This window comes from Nicotiana sylvestris, chromosome 4, assembly GCF_000393655.2.
Source record: "Nicotiana sylvestris chromosome 4, ASM39365v2, whole genome shotgun sequence".
Lineage (NCBI taxonomy): Eukaryota > Viridiplantae > Streptophyta > Magnoliopsida > Solanales > Solanaceae > Nicotiana > Nicotiana sylvestris.
Window position 1 is genome coordinate 70,490,380 of NC_091060.1, and position 21,128 is coordinate 70,511,507.

The 21,128-nt window shown below is 35.0% G+C and overlaps 1 protein-coding gene across 1 annotated transcript; it reads left to right on the forward strand.

Annotated features, from left to right (window-relative positions):
* Positions 1 to 13,700: 13,700 nt before the first annotated feature.
* LOC104224179 (beta-glucosidase 18-like) lies at positions 13,701 to 19,322 on the forward strand. Its single transcript, XM_009775762.2, has 11 exons — positions 13,701 to 13,924; positions 14,000 to 14,066; positions 14,173 to 14,231; positions 15,927 to 16,002; positions 16,112 to 16,186; positions 16,284 to 16,371; positions 17,295 to 17,550; positions 18,032 to 18,147; positions 18,244 to 18,493; positions 18,596 to 18,698; positions 18,821 to 19,322. The coding sequence occupies exons 1-11, from the start codon at positions 13,787 to 13,789 to the stop codon at positions 19,120 to 19,122; spliced, it is 1,530 nt and encodes a 509-aa protein (XP_009774064.1). The 5' UTR covers positions 13,701 to 13,786; the 3' UTR covers positions 19,123 to 19,322.
* The last annotated feature ends 1,806 nt before the right edge of the window (positions 19,323 to 21,128 follow it).

Below are 21,128 nucleotides of genomic sequence, written 5' to 3' on the forward strand. Positions count from 1 at the left end.
TCAACTCTTTTCATTTTCTACTTTTATTCCAAATTTTACACAATTGTAAAATCAATTAACATTTTGACATACAAATTAAAACAAGTAGTTAAAAATCACAATCACTCAAAGGCATACTTAAATGACAAAAATTATAACAATTATATATTTTTTGTGATTTTCCTTCTTTCAAAACCAAACTATGGTTTATAATTTCCTAAATATTATTTTTTTTATTATTATCCTTTTATATAAACCAATGATTAATTAATTCTAAAAATGCAATATTAATTCCGGAATGCATACACATCTACATTACCATTTTTTTTGTATTTTTCCTTAATTAGAATAAAAATGAACATGCACAGACGAAATGCCACGAAAGAATTCAAAAGTTGCACACAAAGGAAAATTATTTGTGATTTCGTTTGGAGTAGTTCTTGTGAGGCAAAAATCACGTGCTCACAACAACAAAAAAACAATTATAAGACAAACTAAGCAATCGGCTAATACAAGATTCATGGTCATTGAGGCTGCACCACAAGCAAAAGAAAATCAAAGCAGATGATCAATGCTTATGATATAAACCATTTATGGAACAAATAAACAACATAAGAGAATTCATTAGTAGCGACAAATTAAGCCCAGTTCCTTGATCTAAAAACATAAAAATAAAATAAACTAGAACTTCATGCATACTAATAAGAACTAGAAATAGAAAACAAAAGAAATGGCACCACTGAGAAACTAGAAGCAGACACGCGACAAGGGGTAAACGGCCAAGGTCATGAGTGAGAGGTGATGGGGGTCAAGACTTTCACAAGAGTAGCAATATATTGTGCATGATCCTCTCTTTCTTTTCTTAGATCTTCCTAAGCTACTTGGTTTCTTTCTGCAGTTCATCATTGTCCTCCCTGAGTTTAGCATTTTCTTCCAAGGCCAACTCCAACCTTTTAGAAAGCTCAGCAATCGTGTTGCTTCCAGGCAAAATAGTAGTACTAGTTGGACCTATAGCCTTGATCTCACCATAGCCACACTGTCAAAGTGCGATTGCAACTAGAACATTATTGTGATTGCCAAAGTTCAGCTCAGGCAGGGAGACATTGAGCTTTTCAAATCGCTCTGTCAACCTGAAACATATGGAATAACATGTTTGGGCTTGGAGGTGTCTAAACCTTTCCCATGTGTTGGATCATCAAACTAGGAAATTTGATGGCCCTGCCTATGTCCAACAGCTCCATCACAGCCATGTCAAGCTGAGTGGGCTCATGCCTCCTCTTACACCTCTGCAAAATGTAGGAATTCACAAAATGGAACAACAACTTGTGAAAAAGTGTCATGTCAGTCTAATACACCTTTTGAGAAGCATCCAATTCAAACTTCTGGGAAAGCTTTTGGTAACCACAATGTATATATCCATATCATTGTCAGTTGCTGACCATTTTTTCTTCAAATAATTTTCAAATCTTAGGGAGGTATTGTTCAGCAACAGCCCAAGTTCTTCAACATCAAATTTCAATTCAAAATCTCTCATAGAGCACTTCACCACTTTTCCAACAAACTGAAAATTGGCATAGAACTCGACCACTGCAGGTACACACAAGGGGAAAGGATTTCACAAACATGTGTGTCTATCCCTGCAAGTCAATCTTCTCTACTAACTATACCATACCCTTTTTATCAATGTTGGCAAGTATCTTCCAATTTATGACTTTTCAATATTTGAACTTTGCTACCCTGTCAACTACCTCTGACTCAACCCTTTTCTTTTTCCCTTGGTATTATTCTGAGTGGAGGCAGTTGCTTTGATGGGTTTGACATCAGTCCTCTTCACAGATGGTTTCTCGCCCTTAATGAAAGAACCATGTTCATCATCCTCATCCAACTCAACAACATCTTCAACAACAGTAACTAGCTTCCTTATCCTCTTGGAATTCCTAGCCTCCTTGATCATTTGTGCATCAACTGATTTTCTCTTGCTCCTAGTAAGAGGAGTTATAGTAGAAGGAGTCATTTCTTTTTTTTGTTTGTGAAGTTGTCTTTATAGGCTTTGTAGGAGATTTCTTTTTCTTCTTTCCCACCTCAGACAGTGGCAGGTTATCTCATCTCCTACGAAAAGAGTTAAGGAAGGCATAGGTTCCTCTGATATTTCCTCTTTATTTCTTCCAAAGGGGCTATGACTGTATTCTCAATAGTCATAGAGCCTTCAGATTCTTCATTTGCATTTTCTTCCTCACTTTCAGATTCAAAGTCGTCACCTTCACTTTCTTTTTCAGTATCTCCTACTCCCTTATTGCCCTCACTCTCAGAATTTTCTTCTCTCTCACTTCCCTTTTCTCCTTCTAAATCTCCTACTTGTTCACCTTGTTGTTCTTCTATTTCACCTTTATTCTCCTTTTCTAATTCACCCTTATCCGTACTTTTATTTTCCTCAGAATTGTGATCTTTATCTCGTTCTCCTTCTCCTTCCTTATTTATTTCCTTATCCTTCTCATGAGCAGTTCAACTCTAAGAATATCTATCAGAACCTTCATTATACCTTATTTATTTCTTACCTTCCCGCTCGACCACATACAGGTCTGCAAATGCTTCTAAGTTCTCATGCTAAGCTACTACTTCCTGTTCCACTATAGTGCTTTCTACATGTGGTGTGTCTCTCAGCGGTTCAACAATATCTAATAGGGATACTTCAATGGTAGATGCCAGAACATCATGTTTTGATGGGGAAGGTTTTACCTGAGTATCCTTGTCGATTGAAGGTTTCCCCTGAGCAGTAGGCCCCTTAACCTCCTGCCCCCCAGCAATAGCACAATTAACTGGTTTTTCACCTTTTACTGATTTTCTTGAAGCATCCTTGACCTTTGTAGTTTTGTAGGTGATCTGTGAAATAGTTACAGTTGCTTGGGTGATTAGTTTTAGAGATGGAGGTACAAAGATGGTGGAGGCTGGAGCTTGAACGGTGATAGTGGGTAGTTCAGGTATAGGTTGAGAAATAGCAGGTAATGGTTCAGAACTAACAACCAATTTTGCACTTTTATTTGGCTTAGACTTATCAATTTTGGATTTTGACGTAGGTTTTTAGGATGATTTTGTCTTTGAGGGAGTCAGGTTAGGCTTACTCATGGTGGAGAGAAGACGAGATAATTTTCTTTGGTTCTTGCCTAGGGTTGAAGAGAAGCAATAAATTTGGGAGAGGTGCTTAGAGATGGTTTTAAAAGGAGTAGTCCTGATTTGACTCGAAGAGAGAGAGTAACTGATTTGAGTTCTAATAACAACGATTACATTTGATGAACAGACTTTTTAGGGTTCATAGGATTCTTACCAAAAATAATTCCCCTTGATCCTTTACTTTGATAACGAATAGAATTGATACCTACTTAATTAAGGAAGTCTGAAAGTACCAGTAAATTCAGTTATTAAGTTTTAGTGACTTTAGACAAGATGGCACGTACCTCAGTGAAAGAACCAATTCCTTTTGCAAGTCCTCAATTGTTTCTGCAGTAAGGCTTCAGACAAAATAAGTAAATATGTTAAGACACAATCATCAGTTGAATTTTTTAGTCAAATATTTATATTTAGAGCAAGTATGTGACTAAATCAAATATTTGATACCTTAGACATCTACAGCTATTGACCCCTTTCGTAGACAATTATTGGGGTTTAACCTAGTAGGAGGACTCGATTAATCCTTGTTCTAGCATGTTTCTTTCAAAGTGGTCCCTACTTAGTTCCTTAGTGTAAATGTTAGTAATTTGATCTTAAGTTTATTGAGATATTTTCCTTTTCAACATTATCTGCGAGAAAGTGATGCCTGATATCAATGTGTTTAGTTCTCTTATGCTGACATAGATTTTTAACAATATTTATAGCACTAGTGTTGTCACAAAAGATAGAACACAATCAAGAAAAATACCATAGTTCCTAAGAAACTGTCTTATCCACAGAAATTGTGCACAACAAGATGTTGCAGCTGCATATTCTGCTTCAACTGTAGATAGGGCCACGGATTTTGCTTCTTTGTTCCCAAGAAACAAGACAATAACCAATGAAGTCAATTTTTCCTAAAGTGCTTTTTCTATCAACATGAAAACCTCCATAGTCAGCATCAACATATCAAACTACGTCAAAGTTGTATCCTTTTGAATACCACAGACATATGTTAGGGGTTCCTTTAAGGTATCTGAGTATTCTTTTCACCGCCTTTAAGTGAGACTCCTTGAAATTTACCTTCTTCATCTAGATCAAGCTTTGTTGCAATGGCAATAGGAGTATCAATTGACTTTGAAGAATCCATGTTGAATTTTTTCAAGAGTTTTTTCATGTATTTTTGTTGGTGAATCATAGTTCCAGTAGATGTCTGCTTGATCTGTAGCCCAAGAAAAAATTCAACTCACCCATCATGCTCATTTTAAATTTATTTCCCATCATATCAGCTAATTCTTTGCACAAAGCTTCATTTGTGGCCCCAAAAATAATATCATCTACATACAATTGCACAATTAAAAGATTCTTTCCTTTGTTCTTCAAAAACAGTGTGTTGTCCACTTTTCCCCTTAGAAAGTTATTGGTTAAGAGGAATTTTGAGAGCCTCTCATACCAAGATCTTGGATCCGGTTTCAGTCCATATAAAGGCTTGTCCAATTTGAAAACATGATCAGGGAATTCTTCACTTTCAAAGCCAGAAGGTTGTTTAACAAATATTTCCTCCTTTAAATAGCTATTCAGAAATGCACTCTTTACATCCATCTGATATAGAGTAAATTTCATATGTTCAGCAAAGGCTATCATCATTCTGATGGCTTCCGTTCTAGTTACTAGAGAAAATATTTCATCATAGTCAATTCCTTCTTCCTGATTGTATCTATGAACCACCAGTTTGGCCTTGTTCCTTGTGATATTTTCTTGCTCATCCAGCTTGTTAATGAACACTCATTTGATACCTATAACAGTTCTGTGTTTGGACCTTTTACACTAGATGGCAAACCTTGCACCTGTCAAATTAATTTAGCTCCTCCTACATGGCCATTATCCAGTCTAGATTCTTTAGGGGTTCCTTTATGTTCTTAGGCTCTATATGAGAGAGAAATGTAGTGAGTGCACACTAATTTCTTAGGGATGTTCTTTTTTTTCACTCCTGCATTTGGATCAAAAATGATATTTTCAAAGGGATGAGAGCTTTGGTGTTTTCATGGCCTAACTTGCAGCTTCTCCTGTATGAGTATCTGTTAGTATATTTCCCCCCTTCTTCCTATTCTTCCTTATCACTTTAATAACCCTCCTAATTACTTGATGGTCCTTCAGGCTATTGCTCAGATTCTCCAAGGAAAGCAGAAGTCATTTCCTCTGTGAGCCCAATATCATAAAATTCTTCCTGTAAATCTTTCTTAGCCATGTTGTTAAATTCATCAAAGATTACATGAACATTTTCTTCCACTTATATAGTTATTTTATTAATCACTTTACATGCTTTACTATGTGGTGAATATCCCAAGAATGCTCCTTCATCACTTCTATCATTAAATTTACCTAGAGCTTCTTTGCCATTGTTGTGCACAAAATATTTACAACCAAAAGCTCTTAGGTGAGAGATGTTAGGATTTATTCCTTCACGTAACTCATAGGAAGTTTTCTCAAGAATAGGCCTGACCATGCACCTCTTTAACAAGTAACATATAGTATTGACTACCTCATCCCAAAAGCTTTTAGGAAATCCACTAGCAATTAGCCTGGTCCTACCCATATCTTCTAGAGATCTGTTCTTTCTTTTCATAATATCATTTTGCTGTGGAGCTATGGGTATAGAGAAGTTATGTTCAATGCCATGAATACTACATAATTCAAGGAATTTAGAATTTTCAAACTCAGTTCCATGATCTGTTCTTATACTTGGCACAAATCTTCCTAGTTTCTGCTGAATAATTCTAATAAACACACAAAATACATCAAAGGTTTCATCCTTAGATGCTAGAAATAAGGTCCATATGTACCTGGAGAAGTCATCAACTATCACAAATACATACTTCTTTCTTTCCCAGCTCTTTACCCTCATGGGTCCACATAGGCCCACGTGGAGAAGTTCAAGGGGTATGGAAGTACTGATAACTTTCTTAGATTTAAAAGATGTCCTTATATGTTTACCTCTAACACATGCGTCACAAGCCTTATCAAATACAAACTCAACTTTTGGTAACACAAGGACCAGGTCCTTTGCTGCCAGCCTATTAAGTTAAGATAGACTGGCATGATCAAGTCTTCTATGCCATAGTAGTGTATCATATTCCACTACACTCAAACATGCATGCTCACTCTGAGAAAAAGACATACTAAATATCTTGTAGTAATGATTATGTCTCTTACATTTCAGAAAAATTTCATTAGTATCCAGCTTAGTGACAGTACATATTGTTGAGTTGAACTTTACTTCATTACCTTTATCACACATTTGAGAGGTACTGAGGAGATTATTCTTGAGTCCAACTATATAGTATATATGCTCTATAGCATGAGAAAGTGATTTACCAACTTTACCAATACATGTTTTTTGTCCCTTTTTCCCATTTTCAAATGACACAATTCCTCCTTGAAAAGCTGTCAGTGGGAGAAAATTCTTCTTTTTACGAGTCATGTGTCTTAAGAAACTGCCATCTAGATACCAGTCTTGATTTCTTCCTCTCACTTTAGCATGCAACAAAAATCATAGGTTAGTTTTGGGAAACTTTTTGTTGGAAAAAGGATGAATCAATTCTCTTTTTGCCCAGAAAGGAAGAGCATTGAATATTTTTTTCTTATTGACCTTAATACACTTTGTTTGAACAGGGAGAGTCACTATGGATTTTTCTTCTACTGCCACATATTTAAGCAGGCCAAAAGTGTTTTTGAACTGAGCATGAATTAAAGCTGGGAAACTGTCTCTAAAGTGTCCCATTTTTCCATAGTGAGTGCACATCTTATTATCAGAAATTCCTACATACTTAGGATCAAATCTAGGTACAAGTTTCCTATAGACAATTCCTGATTTATTCGTATTGCAATTTTCATTCAGCCAATTTAAAGCATTAGAGGATCTATGTCGCTTGCTTAGCCTAGACAGTTCATACTTTGCCTTTTCAAGGTTGTGTTGTAGTACTTTATTCCTACTGTCAGCAGTATACAGACTATCCTTAAGCTCTTTTAGTTCTTTTTCAAGATTGTTTTGCAAATCACTTATTATTCCCTTTCCATTGGCAGGAGCGTGTTGCTCATTAAGTGAAGTGAGTTCAAGGACTTAGTTCTTAAGTTCCTTAATTTTTCCTTCAAGATTAGTTTTGTTTGATTTAAGATTTCTGAAATCAAGTTTGACACATGAAAGATTGCTTACTAACTGATCATTTCCAGCATTTAACCTATCCATCTCACTCATCATAGTCACCATGATGGTCATTAGCTATTTTTTAAATATAACATGGATGTTTTCATTCAGATTAGAAATACTTACTCTCTCTATTCTAATTTATGTGAACCTATTTGACTGGGCATAAATCTTAAGAAAAAATGAAGTCTTTTGGATTTTGTGGTCTTAAACAAGTCAAAAAGAGGTCCGGAGTATTTGTGTGGTTATAAAAAATTATAATTAAGGGTAAAATTCGAAGTTTAAGCTAAATTATTTCCAAATTTATAAAGGGGTCATTCTTTTTGGAACAGACCAAAAAAGAAATAGGTTCACATAAACTGGAACGGAGGGAGTACCTGATTTGCTTCGTTTTCAGCCTCTTAGTCACTCATGGCCATTATTCCTATCACTTCCTATTATATATTGCTTTCTTCAAATTGCAATCAGTGCTAACTCAATGTCTGTATTTTCATAGTTTTCTTCCAAAGTCCTCTATATGTCATGAGCAGGGATGCGGGAGGACAACTTGTAAAGGACCTTTCTTGGCAGACACCTATAACGAAGATCCTTTGTTTTTGCATTTTTCTGAATTATCTTACGTTCCTTAACATCGTATTCCTCCTCTCCAGTGATGCTCTTGTTTCCGTTGTTATCCATTTTAGTAGGTATGATTGGTCCGTGATTAACAATTATCCATAAATCAAAATCAGTTGCCTGAAGAAACACTTCCATACGCATCTTTCATTCATCATAGTGGTGTCCCTCAAAAGGAGGGGGTCTTCCAAAATGCATTCCTAGCTGTACAGGAGGCTCAGCCTCAATGACCTCGTGTGAGTCAACTACAACATTAAGACTGATGGACTCATCTTCTTTCTTCTCATCTTTGTCACTTATACTATCTTCATATGCTGCTAGGAAAGCTTGTTTCCTGGCCTCAATGGATCCGTTGCCTAGAATTTTACTTTTGTTTAAGCCTCGCTCCTTCATTTTATCCCCTTTTTCTTTCTCAGCTTTTTCTTGTTCTATTCAATTTTCGACATTGGATAGTTTCTGACCATGTGATCCAGTTGGTTATACATGTAACACCCATTATAGGAGGACTTGTCAATCTGCTTAGGTTTGCCATTACTTTCTCTTTTTGGTGCATTTTTGGAGTTCTTCATGAACCTTTTGAACTTAGCAAATATGGTTAGGTCCATATCATCATTGTCAGACTCGTTTTCTTAAGATGCCTTAAGAACCAGGTTCTTATCTCTCTTTGGTTCCTCCTTGCGTAGTTGCAGCTTTCTTATCTCATGAGTTTTAAGTTTCCAATCAACTCATCTAGTGATATCTTGTCCCACTTTAGTAGGTATGATTGGTCTGTGATTAACAATTATCCATAAATCAAAATCAGTTGCCTGAAGAAACACTTCCATACGCATCTTTCATTCATCATAGTGGTGTCCCTCAAAAGGAGAGGGTCTTCCAAAATGCATTCCTAGCTGTACAGGAGGCTCAGCATCAATGACCTCGTGTGAGTCAATTACAACATAAAGACTAATGGCCTCGTCTTCTTTCTTCTCATCTTTGTCACTTATACTATCTTCATATGCTGCTAGGAAAGCTTGTTTTATGTCCTCAATGAATCCCTTGCCTAGAATTTTACTTTTATTTAAGTCTTGCTTTTTATCCCCTTTTTCTTTCTCACCGTTTTCTTTCTTCTATTCAATTTTCCACATTGGATAGTCTCTGACCATGTGATCCAGTTTGTTATACTTGTAACACCCATTATAGGACGACTTGTCAATCTGCTTAGGTTTGACATTGCTTTCTCTTTTTGGTGCATTTTTGGAGTTCTTCATGAACATTTTGAACTTAGAAAATATGGTTAGGTCCAGATCATCATTGTCAGGCTTGTGTTCTTTAGACGCCTTAAGAACCAGTGTCTTATCTCTCTTTGGTTCCTCCTTGCGTAGTTGCAGCTTTCTCATCTCATGAGTTTTATGTTTCCAATCAACTCATCTAGTGATATCTTGTCCCACTTTAGTAGGTATGATTGGTCTATGATTAACAATTATCCATAAATCAAAATTAGTTGCCTGAAGAAACACTTTCATACGCATCTTTCATTCATCATAGTGGTGTCCCTCAAAAGGAGAGGGTCTTCCAAAATGCATTCCTAGCTGTACAGGAGGCTCAGCCTCAATGACCTCGTGTGAGTCAATTACAACATAAAGACTGATGGCCTCGTCTTCTTTCTTCTCATCTTTGTCACTTATACTATCTTCATATGCTTCTAGGATAGCTTGTTTCATGGCCTCAATGAATCTCTTGCCTAGAATTTTACTTTTGTTTAAGTCTCGCTCCTTCATCTTATCCCCTCTTTCTTTCTCAGCTTTTTCTTTCTTCTATTCAATTTTCCACATTGGATAGTATCAGACCATGTGATCCAGTTTGTTATACTTGTAACACCCATTATAAGAGGATTTGTCAATCTGCTTAGGTTTGCCATTGCTTTCTCTTTTTGGTGCATTTTTGGAGTTTTTCATGAACCTTTTGAACTTAGCAAATGTGGTTAGGTCTAGATCATCATTGTCATACTCATTTTCTTTAGATGTCTTAAGAACCAGTGTCTTATCTCTCTTTGGTTCCTCCTTGCGTAGTTGCAGCTTTCTCATCTCATGAGTTTTAAGCTTCCAATCAACTCATCTAGTGATATCTTGTCCAACTCATTTGCTTCCTGAATGGCTATAACTTCTAATTCCCATAAAGCAAGGAGAATCCTTAGAACCTTGCTAATCGATTCTTCAGAGGTAAATACCTTTCCCAACGACTTTAGTTCATTTCTTATGATAGTGAACCTGGTCATCATCTCCTGGATAGGTTCAAATCCCTCATAGATAAAAGCTCATAGTTTCTCATACGCTACTCAATTCTTAATCTCTTGACCTAATTGGTTCCTTCATGAGTAGTTTGAAGTGTGTCCCAGATCTCCGTTGCATTAGAGCAGGCAGATATCCTATTATAATCTTAAGGACCAAGCCTACAAATGAGACTCTTCTTGGCCTTGACATTCTTTTCCATCATCTTGAAGTCTACTGCGACAAATTGAGAAGGGCCTTTGGGAACAATTTTATTTTGCATTTTGTTTGGTGTGAGTCCATGTTCCTCGATTAACTATAGTTCATAGTTCATAGTTCTCGGCTGTTAGGAAATCCCTCATTCTTGCCTTTCTATTAAACAAAGGTAGTCTAGTAGTTGACTATCCTTCGTTGATTCTAGGTAGAGCACTCATTTTTTTCTAAGATCTCGCTATGTGTTAATCACGTTTAAGAGAACCTGCTCTGATATCAATTGTTAATTTGAGTATCTTCCTAAATTACTAAAAAACTTGGTTCTTTGTCATTCTCTTTACGCGTAAATAAAATAAGCAGTAAAGTAAGAACAGTATTTTTTACGTGAAAAATTACCCGGCTAAAAGGTGCAAAACTACGACCTGCCACGCAGAATTTTAACTTCAGCTTCACTAGAACAATTGAGCCAAATGTACTGATTACAACACTTATAATCCAATACCCTCACACTTCTCCTACTTCTACTTATTGTATGAATTTACAAGTTACTCTAACTTGCACCCTCTGACAATACACTAACTAACATTGTTTGAATAACATTTTGATTACAACTTATAATAAATTTTCTAATACACATAAACTAAACTGACTCAAGAAAATAACCTTTAGAACACATTTGATGAGAGACTTGAGTGTTGAACTAAAAATATTGTTGTATGTTCTTCAATTGATGTGCAAAAGGATAGACTTCAACAGTCCATAGATAAAGTATTTAACTTCCCAATGCTCCGAGATCTTTGGGAGTCCTACACACAGTCAAACTCTCGTTTTCTTGCAAATTCTGAACTCCTGAGGACTCCACAAATCTTGTGACTCATATCGACCAGATATCCGAGGCAACAATCCTTATTGCATCAAGAGTCCTTCCCAGCAATATCGGATTACTTTAACTTTGTATAAAAGTTACAGCGTCCTGTATGGATCTTCAACAGCTACTTTGAGAACTTGGTTCTTAGCACACGTTTATTGCACACAATTGTTAATCATCAAAACTCAATTCTTAACACAATTTTTTCCTTGCGGAATACCATTGAAACCACTACTTAAATTACCATTAGTTATGGTTATAAAGAGGATGAATTTATGATTTTTACTGTCTAAAAATCCTCTTATGATGCAAGAAATATTTGTGTAATTAACCATAGTCATTATCTCTCGGTGAAAAATTGTATCTTTTTCAACAGCCATAATAGTATATTTATACGTTGTAATTAGCACCTCGGCGGATCCAACACATCAGCAACTTTTCAGCATATTTAGTGTGACAACTCAACCTCTGTATATATGTACATAGTCTCTTTTTCTTTTGAAGTGTCATATAAAAACACTTTCATGTTTTATGTTCCTAGAAAAGAAAAGGAATACCGGTTAACGATAAAAGGAGTACATATTTGATGAGATTAATTTATGACAATATGCAAAATAACATGTAAGATAGTTTCTTCTCTTTTACATATTAATTTCCAATTTGGTTTTTTAGTGCTATTTTTTTTTTAAAAAAAAACAATTGATTTATGAACTTTTTTTAGCGCTTAATCAACAAGATTTCCTTTATCCAGCTATATAATTTACGTTTTTCCATGCCTGTAAAAACATAGAAATTGACAAGGGACGTAAAATTGAACAGGGTTGGGGGTGGGGGGTGGGGGGTGGGGGAGGGATAAGGAAGATTTTTATATGGCTTTTCTCATTTACATTGTTCCAATTTTAATTTAGATCAAGTTAATCTCATGTTAAAATGAGATACATAATTTGTCTTTAACCTTCTATGAATTAACTTGAAGATTTTTACAATTAATTGCTTCTCACTAAACGATTAAAAATATACTAATAACTAAATATTCACATGTTGAATATAAAAACAAAGATATATACTACGGAAAAGGTCCAAAAATATCCTTGAACTATTCGAAATAGCTCAAAAATATCCTTCGTTTGTTTTTGGTGCCAAAAATATCCCTGCCATCTATATTCTGGCCCAAAAATGCCCCTAAGCCGTTAGTTTTGCTATTAAAGCTGACATGACAGTCCAACTGGGTTAGAATTGCTTACATGGTCGTCCACCTAAGGAATCCATATGTGAAAATTATATTTTTCAAAAATTCTATTTATCCAAATTTTTTTAATAAAATATAAAATCAATATTTATTCTGAAAAAGGTAAAAAAATTTGAAAAAAATATTTATTTCGAAATTTTTTAATTAAAATACAAAATCAACACTTATTCCGAAAAAAGTAAAAAATTTACAAAAAAATTATTCTTGATTGGGTTTATGATTTGATTTAAAAACTCCATTGTTCTCTTTTGTGAATTTATGATTAATTTGTGAATTTCGGAGTTATGTCTTTGAATGCTTTTGAATCCAGTAATAGCTAGTTATGTCTTAGAACATTATCCATGTATAATTTCGACCCCATTCTTTAGCTCCAAAAAAAAAAATTAACACACAACGTTTACAAGAAAAAAATTAAAACTTTATTTGTACAACAACAAAGACACCGATTTCTAAATCCTAAATAAGTTGGGGCCGGTTATATGAATTCTCGATATCTATAATCATAAATTCACAAAAGAGAACAATGAAGTTTTTTAATCAAATCATAAACCCCAATCAAGAATAATTTTTTTGTAAATTTTTTACTTTTTTCGGAATAAGTGTTGATTTTGTATTTTAATTAAAAAATTCTGAAATAATTTTTTTTTTTCGAAATTTTTTAACTTTTCCAGAATAAATGTTGATTTTGTATTTTATTAAAAAATTCTGGAAGAATAAAATTTCCGAAAAAATAATTTTCACGTATGGATTGCTTAGGTGGACGACCATGTAAGCAATTCTAACCTAGTCGGACTGTCATGTCAGCTTCAATGACAAAACTAATGTTTTAGGGGTATTTTTGGGCCAAAACATATACGGCGGGGATATTTTTGGCACCAAAAACAAACGGAGGATATTTTTGAGCTATTTCGAATAGTTCAAGGATATTGTTGGACGTTTTCCGTATATACTATAGATATCCTTCTCATTTTTGTAAGAATATTGTTGTGTCAATGTTTGATTAATGCAGCTCATGAGCAGACAATGTATTGATTTGATATTGGTAGGTTAAGCATGTGCTGAATTTTTATTTACGTCAGCTCGCACTGCGACAGAGTGGTGCTTGTGTGGAATAGTCATGTGCTCATTGTGATATTTCTGACCATTTTCTCTAAGACTATTTCTATTTAAACGTGAGAGATGTTGCTTTTTCTTCTTGCCGCAACTAATTATCTTCTCGTCATTTCCACTGAAAAAGCAAGTGTACTTTTGACTTACTAACTAACATGGAACCTGCAGTGTTTTGGCACACCTGCTTAGCAATTTTTATCTCCTTTTCTGGTTTCATGGTGTCATGTCATCTAACAGACCAAGTTTCATTGTCGAGCAATTTCTTGTTTGGAACGGCCTCTTCATCTTACCAGGTTCTTCTCACATTTGTTTTTACCTTTTTGTTTTTACCTTTTTGTTTTTAACCGCTCTTCTTGTTTTCTCTGCAGTATGAAGGAGCTTTCCTCAGTGATGGGAAAGGCCTCAGCAACTGGGACGTTTTTACCCATGAAGCTGGTGAGCTTTCATAATAATGTCAATTTCTTTCTTTCAATGTTTGCAACACGAATTCTATTATTGTGTTTTTAGAGAAAAAGGAACTCATGTACTGGTCTTGTTGCAGGTCATGTTAAGGATGGAAGCAATGGAGATGTTGCTGTTGATCACTACCATCGTTATTTGGTAATCTAGTTCATGCTCACCCTTCTTTTCTTTTAATTAATGCTTCAAAAACTAATTACTCTATCCGTTTCAATTTAAATGATACAATTTTCTTATTAGTCTGTTTCAAATTGAATGACACATTTTTATATTTAGAAATAATTCAACTTTAACATTTTCTTTTTTACTCGCTTCACTCTTAATTAGAAGCTTTTATAACCATATAAATGTTATGCCCCACAAAACTTTTACTCCTTAAACTTTTAAAACCACATGTTTAAAAAAAATTCTTAATTCAAGCTATATCTAAATTGAAGTAATTTTGGAAAACAGAGAACCCATAGGCCCCTTAGTCAGGGATTACCGGCTTCTTAGTATTTAAGGGCATTTCAAAGGCTAACATTGTCAGATGTTTATCTCGAATTCTTACCCACTTCATAGAATATTATTTCCTTTCTTTCTTGAATCATATGCTGCTTGTTTTACCTTTTTGTCCTCTTTGTTAGATTCAGAATGCCTTTCCATTTATTTTAATCTTTCTCTTTCCTAAAATTATAATTTACTAAAATATAAACAAGTTTATTCTATACTAGACCCTACTTCACGTGAAATTAGAAATAAATAATGATTTGAGCAGGAATTTATTTGTTTGATTAATACTATCTTTTTCTTTCTCTAAATATTCATTTGGTTCTTTCCTTGTAAGGTAGTGTGTGTTATAGGGCTTCTTTCCTTATAACTTGTAAGACTGATGCTCAATTCGAACTATAAGATTGTTGTTTCAAATACTTTAAGGTACTATATATATATATATATATATATATATATATATATATATATATATATATATATATAATTGATCTTCTGGTTGTATGATTGGTAATTTATAATTTTCACATACTAGATTAAAAAATTTAAAAGGGAAAATGCTTTAAAAGCAATATAGGCAGAGGCATCAATATATAATTAAGTAGTTTTCTTTAATTTTACCAAGAACGGTAACGTAACTATTGCTTAGTTTAGTAAAATCCTATACATTCATTCTAAATGTAAATACTTCCGATATATCATGTAAATTTTCTACTATTGCACTGAGAATAATTTTCTGCCTTATTCTTGACTACACGTGTTTAAATCAGATTCACCATATTGGCAGGAGGCAGCTATTACACCCATACCCACTGCGTTTAAGAAATTTATGTTTAAGAACGATGCACTTGGAAAATAGAGAATTGAGAAATAGGTATATATAACTGGGAGAGGTTGGGGGGGGGGGGTGAATGTATTTCTGAACATGTACAATTTGTATTTTATCCCCAGTGAAATGCCAGACCAGTTGATATGAATCTAAATTCTAATGTGAGGGACGTTGAGATTAATTAGATGGTTTTTGCTAAATAATTTTTCTCTACTCACTCAAAACGTTTTTATGGTATTATGAAATATTGCTCACGCAACAATAAACTAGATAGGACGTACTTATGATTGAACAATTTGTGACTTTAGGAGATCAGAATTAATTTTGTTCATGCATAAGAAAAGGGAACAGCCTAACTGTGCTGGACAGAAGGCATACGTGCATGTTGTCACAAAAGGGAAAAAGTTAGATTTGTTTACGAACGAATGTTAGACTAATGCAGTGTATTAACAATAATAATATAAAAGCGTAAATCATGAGACGGAAGGTTGTGATGTTTGGTATTAAAATGTAAACAGGAGGACATCAAACTCATGGCAGATATGGGTGTGAATAGCTTTCGTTTCTCTATCTCATGGGCAAGAATTCTACCTAGTAAGTTATAACTATCACTGCTCTCTTTCCTTCATTATAAATAAATAAACTCCTAATTGTCATTTACGATGATAATCCTTTTTTTTTGGTCGGTTGTAATTTTATTCAGAGGGCAGATTTGGAAAAGTTAATATGGCCGGAATTGAGTACTACAGTAAGCTCATTGATGCACTCCTACTGAAAGGTCAGTTCTGCTTCTCTGCTAACAGTTTTATGATTTAGATAATCCAAAATGTAGAAAAGAAGTAAAATTTTGAGTTCGTTATTTGCTATGACTTCAGGGATCCAACCGTTTGTCACATTAACACATTATGACATACCACAAGAACTTGAGGACAGATATGGTGGTTGGCTAAATTCACAGATACAGTAAGTATCAAGTGAAACATCTATCCTTGAGATGAACATGCATTTTACATATCTTAATACATTTATAAGAACATGCATTCTATATATAAACATTTCTAACATTTTCTATATCTTAGGAAATATGTATTTTTCAAAAAATACTTTAAAGGGACATACATCTCAACTTACATCTACCTCGCACTCCAAATACTTAAATGACGTCAACCACGTCCAATTAAATCAACCAACATGATTTGTATATCAATACATGTTATAACAATTTCTAACTTACTCCAATTAGGTTCACAATCGGTTACAAGCCATCCACATCCCATTCCATTTGATTACTCCAGTAATTTGTAAGGTCTTCATCTCAAGGTATATATTAACTCAATGAAGTTACTAGAGTCATTAATTAACTCAATGGCCACACTTTATCACTTCAACTACTTCTAACTAGTACTCCTTCTGTCCAGTGAACCTATTTCCTTTTTTGTCCGTTCCAAAAAGAATGATCCCTTTCTAAATTTGGTAACAATTTAGCTTAAAATTACAATTCTACCCTTAATGAGAAGCTTTTATAACCACACAAATATTCTGGGTCCCTTTTTGACTTGTTTAGGACCACAAATTCCAATTTTTTTTGTTTTTTCTTAAACTCCGTACCCAGTCAAACAAGTTCAAATAAATTGGAATAGAGGGAGTAAGTAGTATAAATACATTCACACATCCCAATGAACCCAGAACTCTCTTGTGCACCAGGTACAACGCATGCTCACTTTAATCGCATCATTAAGATTTTAATTAGTCCAAATACTTGTCCATAACTTACGGGACTTTACCATAAGTAGTTTGGCGTCTCTTATACTTGAAGCTAGTTGTAGATTCTATCGAAACCCAAAAAGATGAACAAGTTACAATGGTGTTGGTGGGCTTTGTTTCAGGTATGATTTTAGCTATTTTGCAAACATATGCTTCAAATACTTCGGAGATAGAGTTAAATATTGGATAACGATGAATGAGGCTAGCTTCGTGGCCATTAGTGGCTATAGAGATGGGAGTTACCCTCCAGCTCGATGCTCTGGTATATTTGGGAATTGTAGTGCTGGCGGGGATTCAGAAAGGGAGCCCTTCATTGCAGCTCACAATATGATCCTATCTCATGCAGCTGCTGTCCGCATTTACCGCACCAGATATCAGGTTTTTTCGACGGCTCTTTCCCTTTTCTCCATTATCTCAACATGGCATGATCTTGCATGACTTGTCCGAAAATAGGAGTAATAATTACTCTTCTAGTGTAATGTTGGTAACTCTCAACATGGCATGATCTTGTTCAAATAGTAATTAATCTTCTAGTGCAATGCTACTGTTGGCTTGTCTAAAAAAAAGGAAAGGGAACACTAGGTAAAACAAGATATCATCATCAGTCTCTAACTATTTTTGGTGAAGTAAAATAGGAAAATTGTATATTAGAAGACTAGAAGTGAAAAATTTATCCTTGGAAACTCCCTCCTTTATGCTATCTATCAAATCACCATAATATAGTAATTAATCCCACTTTCTTTCTATTCTTCTTGTTTGGGGTAGTTTACTTTTGATTCCTTCATTTCAATCGAATCTGAAATTGTAAGAAGACCCAAAAAGATATCAGTAATATAGTCTATTTTCTGCTGCTTTTCAGAAATGTCAAGGAGGCATGATTGGCATTACTATGGGTGTCGAATGGTATGAACCGTTTAGCAACTCCTCAGAAGACATAGCTGCAACTCAAAGAGCTCGATCATTCTATACCAATTGGTAAGCCTTCTATATAAGTAGTTTGGTTCTACGATCTGGTATTTATGCATCGGAAAGAGAGTAAACGAATGTTTTTGACTAAGTACCCCCATGCAGGTTTTTAGACCCTATTATATTAGGAAGATATCCTGAAGAAATGGTACAAATTTTGGGATCTAATCTTCCAGAATTTTCAGTGAGTGATTTGAGAATGTTGAGTTATGGCCTAGATTTCATTGGCATCAATCATTATTCAGCTGTTTATATCAAAGATTGCTTATATTCTGCCTGTGAACATGGAAACTCTTGGTCAGAGGGTTCTTATTTAACGACTACACAAAGAGACGGTGTCTACATCGGGGAACCTGTAGGTTTCCTTAAATCACATCAGATTCTCATCTCTAATCTCATTCTGTAAATTATTACTTGCACTTTCTACACTGCTAAAGAATTTATTTTAATGAACCAGGGGGAAGTGGACTGGCAATTTGTGTATCCACAAGGGATTGAAAAAGTTGTGATGTATATAAAGGACAGATTCAACAATACTCCTATGTTTATCACTGAAAATGGTAAGAAAAATATTTCACATTCTTGTCCTTTAGAATGAGATACATTTCATCAACTAATTACTTGAGTGAATGCAATGTGATCTGCCGGGATACATCTACTAACATAACTAGCAATGTTGCAGGCTTTGCTGGGAACAGTTCTTCTATAGAGGATGCCTTGAACGATGTTCATAGAGTGAAATACATGCATAGCTACTTAAATTCATTGGCAAATGCAATCAGGAAAGGTGCAGATGTAAGGGGGTACTTTGCTTGGTCCCTTCTTGATAACTTTGAGTGGCTAGATGGATATACCATAAGATTTGGACTTTACTATGTCAACTACACAAATCTCCAGAGAACTCCAAAACTATCAGCCACTAAGTATCCAGAGCTCATGTGTAACTTTCACATAGAGCTTGAAGCACATACTGCCCAGAAATAGCGTAAGAAGACGGTGCATATGTGGAGGCTTGTTGAAGATTTTTTTATTTAGTTCTCTATTGTTGGAAGGCAATTACTGAGCAATCATAGTATAATTGTTCAGACTAATCCCTTCCTTTATATTGCACAAATTAGGCCCAGGCCTAATCTTTTTATTCACTCGAATAACGTAATAAAGATTTTTTTGGTTTTAAGTAGAAATATTCCGTTGAAAGTTGAATTTTGTCCATTAGTTCCCCTTTCTTCTGTTAGGTCAACTTAATGTTCCAGAATTCTACCAAATGGGTGTAAACACCTGCTGTTTTCAAAGTAAATTCTTCCATGAAAGCTCGTGATTAATACTTAAGCAGATGGGATGGAAAAGTCATATACATGAAATATAGACCATAATAACAAACTCGGGGGCACGACTCCCTCCATGGTTTACCTACTACCTCAGAAAGTTGTTGCTACAATATCAGCCAAAAAATACCGTAGAAATAGATTATAAGAACATAAATTATCAAAATAATTAGCATTGATGGGAAGCATGATAGCAAAGCATATTTACATTAAACAGCTACTAAACATAAAGCCCAAGCAAGTTAGGGTCACTTATATAAATTCGCATTATCCATATCGCTCATTTTAACCTCATATTAATAAATCATATTTTCATTCTTCAAAATAAAAATGGATAGCTCGTGCTAAGCCCAAGATTCAGTAAGTATTACTATTAGTCTATAGATCATAAAGCATGAGCCTAAAATATCAATGACCCGCTCTTCCAGTAAATTAAAATCCACCATTATAGGGGGATGTTCCGAACCCTAAAACCTTTGCTCTATACCTATCTCCTGACCCACCCCATCACTCTTAAATCCTGGCCGCTGGTCTTAGATGATTAACAGCCCATAACAGCCTTACCATCTTTAATTACCCGCCCCAAACCTAATTCCCAATTGTCTCTCTAAACGGCCACCCCAGAAAACTCTCAACTCTCCCTCTCACTTCTGAAGAACCCTAGCCGCCTCTCCCTCCCACTCCCTCTCCGAATCCCATTGATAATGGGATTCACCCATTATTTGCTTACCATATCTATATTTCCCAGCTACTGGTTCACGCGTTTGTGGTATTACCTAGGTACTTGCCCGATTTTGGCAATTACTACCTCCTAGATCGGACTGGATCGACCATAATCTTTGAGATTTGGACGGTATTTCATCCATATAAATGAACAGGGGCCTGATTCCTCACACCAGTTGGACGATTTCAAACGTTGAACCCTAACTAGGGTTTGGAATTCGATTTCTTTCCTTTGCATGTTACTCTACTAATTACATGCATATTTTTCTTTTCCTTGTATACTCGTCTGATTCAACACTATATAAATATTTCCCTAATCCCTTAAAAAACATTAATCACTTTTAGTCTCTCACTCTCACTTATTCTATACTATTTTGAAACCTGAGCTCTTGGGCGGTTGAAAGCCAATGCCACTAGAATTCGATTGTTTGACCTCTCTCAGTGTGAGCACTGCCCGGGGTTCATCTGAAACCCTTAGGAATTTCTGACATATTGACATTTTGGGTTCTGTTGCACTCTTTGCTACTGACGATTGAAATATTGCTGAAATTATTTTTTTTTGTTTTGCTTGTTTGTCAATTGGTAACTGGTAAGTTCTTAGCCTTGGCAGTTTCACCCTCTTTTATTTGTGTTCATGCTTTATACACTCATGCCGCTAAAACTTTTGTGAATCAATATGTTAGCATGCCCACTCTGTTTGTATCCTTATTTGTTCTAAAGTTTTTTTATGGCTCTGAACTTTTCTAGCACCTGAACTTTCTTAAATTCTAACCCTACTTCTGGTTTTGTTAAGCATGTTTGGCCTAATATGTTTGTGTGCACTTGAATTCTCATGTTTGTTGTTGTCCTGGTTGCATCGCTCTACTTGCTTCAGATTTCTTGTGGTAAACTGACCTATGCCCATAACTTATCTTTCTGCTGAAGTTATCCGTGTTAACTTAT

What these genes read in the sequence shown, in the direction of transcription:
- LOC104224179 (XM_009775762.2), top strand. Translation starts at nt 13,787, where the DNA reads ATGGAACCTGCAGTGTTTTGGCACACCTGCTTAGCAATTTTTATCTCC. An exon ending in CGGCCTCTTCATCTTACCAG is followed by an intron (nt 13,925 to 13,999) that starts GTTCTTCTCACA and finishes TTTTCTCTGCAG; the next exon opens with TATGAAGGAGCTTTCCTCAG. An exon ending in TATGTTTATCACTGAAAATG is followed by an intron (nt 18,699 to 18,820) that starts GTAAGAAAAATA and finishes GCAATGTTGCAG; the next exon opens with GCTTTGCTGGGAACAGTTCT.